Genomic DNA, 12,500 nt, shown 5'->3' with positions numbered 1-12,500 from the left:
ACACACACACACACACACACACACACACACACACACACACACACACACACACACACTACACATTACACATTGCAATATTCTCAGCAAGCATGACATCCTTAGCTGGGATAATTTAATTAAGTACACCGACAATTGTGATTGATTAATGTGTGCTGTCCCTATAAATAAATAAACATAAACATAAACAAACACAGGAGGCTTAAAATACGCGTTGATTTTTGTGTGCCAGACAGTATTACCTCTTTCTCCACTTCAGGAACAAACATCTTGACAAAGTTGTCTGGGAAGACACCCTGTCTTCCCCCAATCTCCCCCATCCACCAGCCTGCGTCTGCACAGTCCTGGACAAGACAGACACACGCACACACACACACACACACACACAAACACACACACATGCAATCACACCGACAGTTTGTTTGCTCTGGTCAGAACCCATCGCTCAAAAAATTACTTTGTTGCATTTTTGTATTTAATTTATTTGATTTTGGGTCACATGGGTTACACTGACCAATTATATGTGTAGGGTTGCCCGGGCGATATGGGTGAAATCAATATCACGATAAGTATAAGGATTTTTCTCGATATCAATATGTATCACAATATGGTTCATGTATGCAAAATCACCAAATTAATGTTCATCTCACTGAACCGAATGGTAATAGGTGTGATGTCAAACAAACCATATTCAAGTAATATTCCTAACATACTTAATTTTATGGGAGTTTTTAAGTAAAATGTGCTTGTCATCATCAATTTAGACCACAGAAATATGTCCCAATATTAAAATGTCTTCATATCATCTTTCTACAGGTATCAGGGGTGGCCATGGGGTCCAAGATGTCACCGAGTTTTGCCTCCTTGTACGTGGGACTCTTCGAGGCAGATTCTATCTTCAATGAACAAATAAATCCTTTTCTTCATCACATCTCTAACTGGAAGAGGTATCTGGATGACGTTTTCTTCATATGGACAGGTCCTAAAACCCAACTGATGCATTTCCATGATTTTATGAATCGGCGGAATCCTCATCTCAAATTTTCTATCTCTTTTGATGCCCATAAAATGAACTTGAACTTGAACTGCAATGTCCCTGTGGTCTTGTTGACATTGGAAAAACATCTAGAGCCCTCAAAACTCGTATCACCGAACACAGGTGTGCAATCCCTAATCATGATCCATCTAGCCCTGTAGCTGTCCACTTCACAGAGGCATGAGTCACGACACAATATATCCACGCTCAGATACATTGGTATTGAGGCTGCCCACTGCCCCCGGAGGGGAGGCCACCTTGACTCTTTAATCCTGAGAAGGGAACTTTTCTGGATCTACACACTGGATACCCTCACCCCTAGAGGTCTCAATGAGGATTTCAGCATAAAACCTTTTCTTTAACTGTCTTGAGATATTTACATCTGTCATGATCTATTTCTGTGTTTCTATTCTGTGCTGCTGCTATTTTGAACTTTAATAACTGGTGTAGTCTCCTGTGCTGCGCATCGTAATTCTAATGTTACTTATTGCTTATAGTGAGAGCTTACTGGATATGAATCCTTGGTATATTCTTTAGGGTCATCCTTTCAAATATAGAGGCGCCTATTTAGACCTAGCCAGTTTTAGCATATGACAGCTATACTACTATGCTGTAGTATAGCTGTATAGATTTGATGTTTGTATAAACATATTTTTGTATTGTCAATGTATTTTCTACTATGTCACTTCTCCGGGATCATGTGACATGTCACATGACCGGGCCACAGGTATATTTAAACATGGCGTCTTTCTATGTATTTTCATGTCTGAGGCGCGTGAGCTTGAAACGTCACTGTCGTTGGATGGCTAATTAAAAGGTAAACAGGACCTTCTTTCTTTTTTACGTTTGACTGTGTTTGGTTCCTGCACCTGCTTTATTGTGTTGGATGTGCGACTGCCTCTTTACTACAGTACTTCATATCATCACGAAATGATTCCTCTGAAAGACGATAAACGATAATATTGAATTATCGTCCAGCCCTATGCAGGGCTTGTAAACAAAAGTCACATGCACTCACAGCACCTCGTTTATTGGACTGTTTGGTAACTTTATCGAAGCATGAATGACTTGTCTGTGCTCGTTGCCATAATTTACCTTCTCTGGTGTTCATACTAGGTAAGAATACATGAATAAATAGCTGGATATGAGTGTCATACTAGGTAAGAATACATGAATAAATAGCTGAATATCTGAATATGAGTGTCATACTAGGTAAGAATACATGAATAAATAGCTGAATATCTGAATATGAGTGTCAGACTAGGTAAGAATACATGAATAAATAGCTGAATATTTGAATATGAGTGTCAGACTAGGTAAGAATACATGAATAAATAGCTGAATATCTGAATATGAGTGTCAGACTAGGTAAGAATACATGAATAAATAGCTGAATATCTGAATATGAGTGTCATACTAGGTAAGAATACATGAATAAATAGCTGAATATCTGAATATGAGTGTCATACTAGGTAAGAATACATGAATAAATAGCTGAATATCTGAATATGAGTGTCATACTAGGTAAGAATACATGAATAAATAGCTGAATATTTGAATATGAGTGTCATACTAGGTAAGAATACATGAATAAATAGCTGGATATGAGTGTCATACTAGGTAAGAATACATGAATAAATAGCTGAATATTTGAATATGAGTGTCATACTAGGTAAGAATACATGAATAAATAGCTGAATAGCTGAATATGAGTGTCATACTAGGTAAGAATACATGAATAAATAGCTGAATATCTGAATATGAGTGTCATACTAGGTAAGAATACATGAATAAATAGTTGAATATTTGAATATGAGTGTCAGACTAGGTAAGAATACATGAATAAATAGCTGAATATTTGAATATGAGTGTCATACTAGGTAAGAATACATGAATAAATAGCTGAATAGCTGAATATGAGTGTCATACTAGGTAAGAATACATGAATAGCTGAATATTTGAATATGAGTGTCATACTAGGTAAGAATACATGAATAAATAGCTGAATATTTGAATATGAGTGTCAGACTAGGTAAGAATACATGAATAAATAGCTGAATATTTGAATATGAGTGTCAGACTAGGTAAGAATACATGAATAAATAGCTGAATATTTGAATATGAGTGTCAGACTAGGTAAGAATACATGAATAAATAGCTGAATATCTGAATATGAGTGTCATACTAGGTAAGAATACATGAATAAATAGCTGAATATCTGAATATGAGTGTCATACTAGGTAAGAATACATGAATAAATAGCTGAATAGCTGAATATGAGTGTCATACTAGGTAAGAATACATGAATAAATAGCTGAATATTTGAATATGAGTGTCAGACTAGGTAAGAATACATGAATAAATAGCTGAATAGCTGAATATGAGTGTCATACTAGGTAAGAATACATGAATAAATAGCTGAATATTTGAATATGAGTGTCATACTAGGTAAGAATACATGAATAAATAGCTGAATATTTGAATATGAGTGTCAGACTAGGTAAGAATACATGAATAAATAGCTGAATATTTGAATATGAGTGTCAGACTAGGTAAGAATACATGAATAAATAGCTGAATATTTGAATATGAGTGTCAGACTAGGTAAGAATACATGAATAAATAGCTGAATATCTGAATATGAGTGTCATACTAGGTAAGAATACATGAATAAATAGCTGAATATTTGAATATGAGTGTCATACTAGGTAAGAATACATGAATAAATAGCTGAATATTTGAATATGAGTGTCATACTAGGTAAGAATACATGAATAAATAGCTGGATATGAGTGTCATACTAGGTAAGAATACATGAATAAATAGCTGGATATGAGTGTCATACTAGGTAAGAATACATGAATAAATAGCTGAATATTTGAATATGAGTGTCATACTAGGTAAGAATACATGAATAAATAGCTGAATATCTGAATATGAGTGTCATACTAGGTAAGAATACATGAATAAATAGCTGAATATTTGAATATGAGTGTCAGACTAGGTAAGAATACATGAATAAATAGCTGAATATTTGAATATGAGTGTCATACTAGGTAAGAATACATGAATAAATAGCTGAATATCTGAATATGAGTGTCATACTAGGTAAGAATACATGAATAAATAGCTGAATATTTGAATATGAGTGTCAGACTAGGTAAGAATACATGAATAAATAGCTGAATATTTGAATATGAGTGTCAGACCAGGTAAGAATACATGAATAAATAGCTGAATATCTGAATATGAGTGTCATACTAGGTAAGAATACATGAATAAATAGCTGAATATTTGAATATGAGTGTCAGACTAGGTAAGAATACATGAATAAATAGCTGAATATCTGAATATGAGTGTCATACTAGGTAAGAATACATGAATAAATAGCTGAATATTTGAATATGAGTGTCAGACTAGGTAAGAATACATGAATAAATAGCTGAATATCTGAATATGAGTGTCAGACTAGGTAAGAATACATGAATAAATAGCTGAATATCTGAATATGAGTGTCATACTAGGTAAGAATACATGAATAAATAGCTGAATATCTGAATATGAGTGTCATACTAGGTAAGAATACATGAATAAATAGCTGAATAGCTGAATATGAGTGTCATACTAGGTAAGAATACATGAATAAATAGCTGGATATGAGTGTCATACTAGGTAAGAATACATGAATAAATAGCTGAATATTTGAATATGAGTGTCATACTAGGTAAGAATACATGAATAAATAGCTGAATATCTGAATATGAGTGTCATACTAGGTAAGAATACATGAATAAATAGCTGAATATTTGAATATGAGTGTCAGACTAGGTAAGAATACATGAATAAATAGCTGAATATTTGAATATGAGTGTCAGACTAGGTAAGAATACATGAATAAATAGCTGAATATCTGAATATGAGTGTCATACTAGGTAAGAATACATGAATAAATAGCTGAATATTTGAATATGAGTGTCAGACTAGGTAAGAATACATGAATAAATAGCTGAATATTTGAATATGAGTGTCAGACTAGGTAAGAATACATGAATAAATAGCTGAATAGCTGAATATGAGTGTCAGACTAGGTAAGAATACATGAATAAATAGCTGAATATCTGAATATGAGTGTCATACTAGGTAAGAATACATGAATAAATAGCTGAATATTTGAATATGAGTGTCATACTAGGTAAGAATACATGAATAAATAGCTGAATATCTGAATATGAGTGTCATACTAGGTAAGAATACATGAATAAATAGCTGAATATTTGAATATGAGTGTCATACTAGGTAAGAATACATGAATAAATAGCTGAATATGAGTGTCAGTGGAGACTGCAGTTTGCCCTAGGTTCATTTTGTGCTAAATACATGCTGGCTATCAGATGTCAATATCTGTAAACTTATACCCATAACACCGAGCACGGTATTGTGTTGTTCCAGTATTTGGTTATGTTTTCACTCCAGACAAACCACATGGCATGTGTCAGAGACATTTTCAGGCAGCCTCAATGTGATGACTTTTATTACCAGTTTGAATGGCGCTGTTCTTACCTGATCAAATCACCAAACGAAAGACGTGAACATCCAAACATGAGAAACGAAGCAGACAAATCCATCCATAACTGAGTAAAGTCACTCATAATGTACATGTCAAAATACACACTGACTCACCTTGCTGATAATAGCAACGATCTCGCCCTCTTTGATTGATAGCTCATCTTCATTCTGTGCTTCGTATGGAAAGAGGACTTTACACAGCTCTCGCCCTGAGAGCCAATCAGATTACAGACAAAGTCAGACCGGGCCATCAAACAAAACTACAAAACTGAGAATCAAGGAAGTAGAGCAGGATTGGACCAAATTTGGATTGGACTGAGGGTAGACCACATGCACAGGACGAATATGCTGGCGAAAGACTTAGCATAGTGTAATAATGCATGAGGGCATTCTGAACCACATCACCAGAATACCAATAATCACAGCATCAAATGTCCTTTTGGATATTATGGCTTTTATACAATGATATAACACCATCATCAGATTTCAACTAAATACAGTAAAAACCAGAGAAACATCACTGACTGCCACCAGTTCCATTGTTGATAAAGCATCATGCTGTGCTTTAGGGGATTTTTTTCTTTGACCAATCATTACTCATTATTCATTAGAATGAGCCAACATCTCCAGCTCTTCCTCTTAACTGAGAATAAGGAAACGGCAGTGTGAATGTCCAAACTGCACAATAGAACCAAGGTACATTTGTCAGTGGCTAAATCTGCATGAGGCGAGACATGTTGAGATTTAGCATGCTGCATTCCACTGGTAGTGGACAGAAAGCCCACATTTGCCACACCTGAGATGACAATAAGCTCCTCCCCCTTACCTTTCACTTTACTGTCCGGTTCAGCCTTCATGGTTTCAGGGGCGATGCTGGCTGCTTTCCCCACGTGAGCCTGAGGGAGGAGAAGATGGGAGAACAGCCTTTAGTTTTCAGCCGTTTTCCCACATGCGTACCGGAAAATTACCTGTAAGTCAATATCGGACATTTCCCTTCACATCTCTCCTCTCGCATATGGGAATCTAGCAGCCAAATTGCCTGTATGTTGGGGGGCGGGGCGGCACTGCAGAGCGGGTGGGGAGTGACGTGTCGGCAAAACTCCGAATGGTGAAATACGTTTGCTTGTTTATCCGTTCACCTGCGTCGCGTTGAAGCACTTTATACAGACTGGCTTCGTTTGATGTGTCCGGGCTTGCCTTCGCTGTCGGCAACGTAAGCAAAATACTTCCACATTTCGCTTCGTGCATTTGCTTCTCTGTGTGCCTGTCGGGCTGCTGACTGAAGGAGGAGGAGGACTGTGGCCAGACAGCGAGCAGGCAGCAGAGAGGAGAGAGGCGAAAATCAGCACGCCCACACATTATTATCACAAGATCATTTCGCCAGTTTGCTTTAATGTGCGCGAATGATTAGATTATGCCCGCTGGAACATTAAGCAACGTGTGTACACCTTGCCCATGAGAGTGTCGCGGGAAATGACTGGACCCGTTCTACACTTGAGTCCGCTATCGTGCATACCGCTCTTCTGACTGGCTCGAAACTGGTGAAATGTCCGCGATGACGGGGTCGCGCTTATACCGGCACGACAACTTTCACACATGCAGGCATTAGACCACGTTCCGGTCATTTAGCGGTACAAAGCGCATGTGGGAAAACGGCTTTAGAGACGTGCCAGGAAGAATCCCTCCACTCACACGGTTACATGCATTGCATGTGTGTTTGTTTGTTTTAGCGGGGGGGGGGGGGGGGGGGGTAGCATCTTTCACCCTGCCTCTGCTTCTACTGCAGCTAGTGGTTTCCTGCATTTCTGAGACCGCAATGACACTCAAGCACTCTAGCACTGAGCACTTTACAGTCAGCTGAATTCTGATAGGTCTAAATAGAGCGATGTGCAATAACTTAGCACTTTAACTCCTACAGTCTCTTGGCTAAGCTGTCACGTTGTCAATGTAAACGGTCCTTTTGTTATGTTTTGTTGTTTCTTATATGTGAAGCCCTTATACTGTGTCAAATGCTTCTATGTTGTGTGATTTACGTGATGTTTAATATGAAGCAACCTTGTATTGTGCCCATGACAAATCCCCCCCCCCCCCCCCCCCCCCCCCCCCCCCGTGTGTGTGTGTGTGTGTGTGTGTGTGTGTGTGTGTGTGTGTGTGTGTAGGTTGTTAAAAGGGCCGTTGTTTTCTGGCTGGAGTGGATCCCTAGACTGTGTTTGTGGAACCAGGGTGGCTCTTCCACAGGAAACGCACACACACACACACACACACACACACACACACACACAGGGCCTGGTCTGTCCCAAACACACGCAGCTCTGTTCAGTTGAGAGAGACCGCACCCCCCCCCCCCCCCAGCTCCACTAATATCTCTCACCAACCCTCCCCCATCCTCTCTCTCTCACTCCTCTCTCTCCCTCACTTCTCTCCCTTCCTAATGAGACCCATGTGGTGTCACGAGCATTGAGCCATCATTACAAGATCACAGAGAGTTTTCCCATGTCCAAGTATCCATGCTGTACTCATTCTGAACTTTGTATGGGTAGGCTGTACAGGGTTCAACCTATATGGGTTTTTAAAGGCCACCAACAGTACCACTACTTTTGGATTGAAGCTGCTAAAAGCTGGACTGTTGTGCCCGTTTTGCTTCTTCTTTTTTGTGCTCACCAGGAGGAAAACCATGTGAAACAGCATTTCCATCATCATATGACACTCAGTCACACCAGGCCTGTTTGACACTCAGTCACACCAGGCCTGTTTGACACTCAGTCACACCAGGCCTGTTTGACACTCAGTCACACCAGGCCTGTTTGACACTCAGTCACACCAGGCCTGTTTGACACTCAGTCACACCAGGCCTGTTTGACACTCAGAGTCACACCAGGCCTGTTTGACACTCAGTCACACCAGGCCTGTTTGACAATCAGAGTCACACCAGGCCTGTTTGACACTCAGTCACACCAGGCCTGTTTGACACTCAGTCACACCAGGCCTGTTTGACACTCAGTCACACCAGGCCTGTTTGACACTCAGTCACACCAGGCCTGTTTGACACTCAGTCACACCAGGCCTGTTTGACACTCAGTCACACCAGGCCTGTTTGACACTCAGTCACACCAGGCCTGTTTGACAATCAGAGTCACACCAGGCCTGTTTGACACTCAGTCACACCAGGCCTGTTTGACACTCAGTCACACCAGGCCTGTTTGACAATCAGAGTCACACCAGGCCTGTTTGACACTCAGTCACACCAGGCCTGTTTGACACTCAGTCACACCAGGCCTGTTTGACACTCAGTCACACCAGGCCTGTTTGACACTCAGTCACACCAGGCCTGTTTGACACTCAGTCACACCAGGCCTGTTTGACACTCAGAGTCACACCAGGCCTGTTTGACACTCAGTCACAACAGGCCTGTTTGACACTCAGAGTCACACCAGGCCTGTTTGACACTCAGTCACACCAGGCCTGTTTGACACTCAGAGTCACACCAGGCCTGTTTGACACTCAGAGTCACACCAGGCCTGTTTGACACTCAGTCACACCAGGCCTGTTTGACAATCAGAGTCACACCAGGCCTGTTTGACACTCAGTCACACCAGGCCTGTTTGACACTCAGTCACACCAGGCCTGTTTGACACTCAGTCACACCAGGCCTGTTTGACACTCAGTCACACCAGGCCTGTTTGACAATCAGAGTCACACCAGGCCTGTTTGACACTCAGTCACACCAGGCCTGTTTGACACTCAGCCACACCAGGCCTGCTTGACACTCAGTCACAACAGGCCTGTTTGACACTCAGAGTCACACCAGGCCTGTTTGACACTCAGTCACACCAGGCCTGTTTGACACTCAGAGTCACACCAGGCCTGTTTGACACTCAGTCACACCAGGCCTGTTTGACACTCAGAGTCACACCAGGCCTGTTTGACACTCAGTCACACCAGGCCTGTTTGACACTCAGAGTCACACCAGGCCTGTTTGACACTCAGTCACACCAGGCCTGTTTGACACTCAGTCACACCAGGCCTGTTTGACAATCAGAGTCACACCAGGCCTGTTTGACACTCAGAGTCACACCAGGCCTGTTTGACACTCAGTCACACCAGGCCTGTTTGACACTCAGTCACACCAGGCCTGTTTGACAATCAGAGTCACACCAGGCCTGTTTGACACTCAGTCACACCAGGCCTGTTTGACACTCAGTCACACCAGGCCTGTTTGACACTCAGAGTCACACCAGGCCTGTTTGACACTCAGTCACACCAGGCCTGTTTGACACTCAGTCACACCAGGCCTGTTTGACACTCAGTCACACCAGGCCTGTTTGACAATCAGAGTCACACCAGGCCTGTTTGACACTCAGTCACACCAGGCCTGTTTGACACTCAGTCACACCAGGCCTGTTTGACACTCAGTCACACCAGGCCTGTTTGACACTCAGTCACACCAGGCCTGTTTGACACTCAGTCACACCAGGCCTGTTTGACACTCAGTCACACAAGGCCTGCTTGACACTCAGTCACACCAGGCCTGTTTGACACTCAGAGTCACACCAGGCCTGTTTGACACTCAGTCACACCAGGCCTGTTTGACACTCAGAGTCACACCAGGCCTGTTTGACACTCAGTCACACCAGGCCTGTTTGACACTCAGTCACACAAGGCCTGCTTGACACTCAGTCCCACCAGGCCTGTTTGACACTCAGAGTCACACCAGGCCTGTTTGACACTCAGTCACACCAGGCCTGTTTGACACTCAGAGTCACACCAGGCCTGTTTGACACTCAGTCACACCAGTCCTGTTTGACACTCAGTCACACCAGGCCTGTTTGACACTCAGTCACACCAGGCCTGTTTGACACTCAGAGTCACACCAGGCCTGTTTGACACTCAGTCACACCAGGCCTGTTTGACACTCAGTCACACCAGGCCTGTTTGACACTCAGAGTCACACCAGGCCTGTTTGACACAGTCACACCAGGCCTGTTTGACACTCAGTCACACCAGGCCTGTTTGACACTCAGAGTCACAACAGGCCTGTTTGACACTCAGTCACACCAGGCCTGTTTGCAATGGTTTACTGAGACTGCAGCATTGACTCCTTTGGGTTTGAAGAACAATGCCACTCAGCAAATAACCACACCGAAACCGCCTCAAAATGCAACTCTCAGCCCTCTTCCAAGAGATCTGCATTTTGTTAAGAGTGAGAATGTAATCCAAACCATCTACAGGAAATGACCCCAAAGACGCACGGTTTTATCTGTGCAAGGAGACGGGTGTTGACATGTGATAGCCTCATGCCTGGAAAGCCTAGCATAATAAAATGAACCAAGGACAAACCACGGTCTGGAATGATGCTCATATTCAGCTATTTCTATGATGTTCTTTACTGGTTTGAAACAGCAGAGAAGAGTGCAGACAGTAGGCTAAAGATAAAGCCACTTGAATCAGGTGTTGTTGTTTTTTACGCACCGCCACCAAAATCTCTAACCTGGCGGGACGACGGGTTACCAAATCTGTCCAATAAACAAGTTGCTTCTTCCATGTGACTTTTGTTTACAAGTTCTGATTTGCTTGTGATTGGGCAGCATGAGGCTAAATGAACAAAATGCGCAAATGCGACAAAGTAAACTTTTCCACTATGGTTTGGACCAAGGAAAACAAACTGTAGCGGTGATCACACCCTGAAACTCTCCACCGAAAGCCCTTTGATGAGGTTCTTTTAGGTGGATTAGCAGCTCCTTAAAGCAGGTTTTGACAGCCTGCCACCCTGAAGCTGTTCAGTGAAATACTCCAGCATGATTCCTCACCTCATCCATTTGAAATGAAAGAAATCCTAATAAGTATACTAATATAATATAATAAATAATAAAACGTATTCAATGGCTGTTGGCAAGGCCCTTCATCATTTCAGCATGACATTGCCTGACCGATCTGGCCAGTATGTGACACGGACTGGTGAAACGAATAACAAGTAGAAATTGCACAAATGCAGATTCTTTTTATTTTTTTCTCCATATTAAGCAAGTTTAGATGAAGATGAAGAACGCGCTCAATATAACAAACAACATTTTTAGAATCGCTAAATACTTTTCCGGGTGATTTTCTCTGAATGTTGCTTTTAGGAGTACAAGCATTCAGATAAACATATCTTCTTCAACTATTTTCAGATTTCAATGTATGACACATCATTTGAAAGCTTACAATCTTGGCCTAAGTGTAACCCAAAACACCACTCCCTGTCACATACAGTAGAACGGTGTAACCCTAAGAGGTGCGGTGCAGTATTAGCAGTACCTTTGATTTTGTTTTTTCTGTCAAGGTAACAGTCTTGCCATCCTCCTAAGCAGAGCACACTGTGTTAGTACGGGACGGTTCACTAATGAAGTGGAGACAACATCAGAGAAACAGCTGGGTCCTGCTTTGTGCCTCAGGGGAAAACGGCTTCCTCTCACCTACTAACCAAACACACAGACAGTACATCACCACCACCGTGTTCTCTCTCCTTAGCAGAATGATGACCTACTGCATCACAGCATGACATAGAAGCTGTGCAGTCTTCACAAGGTTAGAATGGGGGCAGCAATGATCTCAATGCTTGTACAGTATGTACACAAGGACAGTGTTTTCAAACTGACTGCACCAACACTCGTGTTTTTAAGCCCACCAATGCTTTACTAACTGACATCTATTGTTCTCAAGCTGACTGTCAGAATAAAAATCAGAATTTATTTATTTTTATTTGCCAAGTGCAATAAATACACAAGACTTTTTCTTGGCCTAGCAGTGCCTCTAAACATTTTTAATATAACGCAAACCAGAGGGTGTTTTGATGCAGGGCTAAAAGTTGCTGTAAAAGCTCCAGTCGTTAGATCAGAATCACTTCCAATCAATAAGTACAATA

The 12,500-nt window shown here is 41.5% G+C and overlaps 1 protein-coding gene across 1 annotated transcript in view; it reads right to left on the bottom strand.

Moving 5' to 3' along the window:
• Positions 1-12,500, bottom strand: part of sh3kbp1 (SH3-domain kinase binding protein 1) — a 64,133-nt gene that overhangs the window by 12,405 nt on the left and 39,228 nt on the right. The window contains exons 8-10 of the mRNA XM_083632337.1: positions 6,426-6,495; positions 5,714-5,808; positions 240-341 (exon numbers count right to left, since the gene is read on the bottom strand). Of these exons, the coding sequence (XP_083488463.1) occupies positions 240-341; positions 5,714-5,808; positions 6,426-6,495 (267 nt within the window). The remainder of the gene's footprint in view (positions 1-239; positions 342-5,713; positions 5,809-6,425; positions 6,496-12,500) is intronic.

The sequence above is a fragment of the Poromitra crassiceps genome (assembly GCF_964638095.1).
Source record: "Poromitra crassiceps genome assembly, chromosome: 2".
NCBI lineage: Eukaryota > Metazoa > Chordata > Actinopteri > Beryciformes > Melamphaidae > Poromitra > Poromitra crassiceps.
This window is presented reverse-complemented; position numbering and strand designations above follow the sequence as displayed.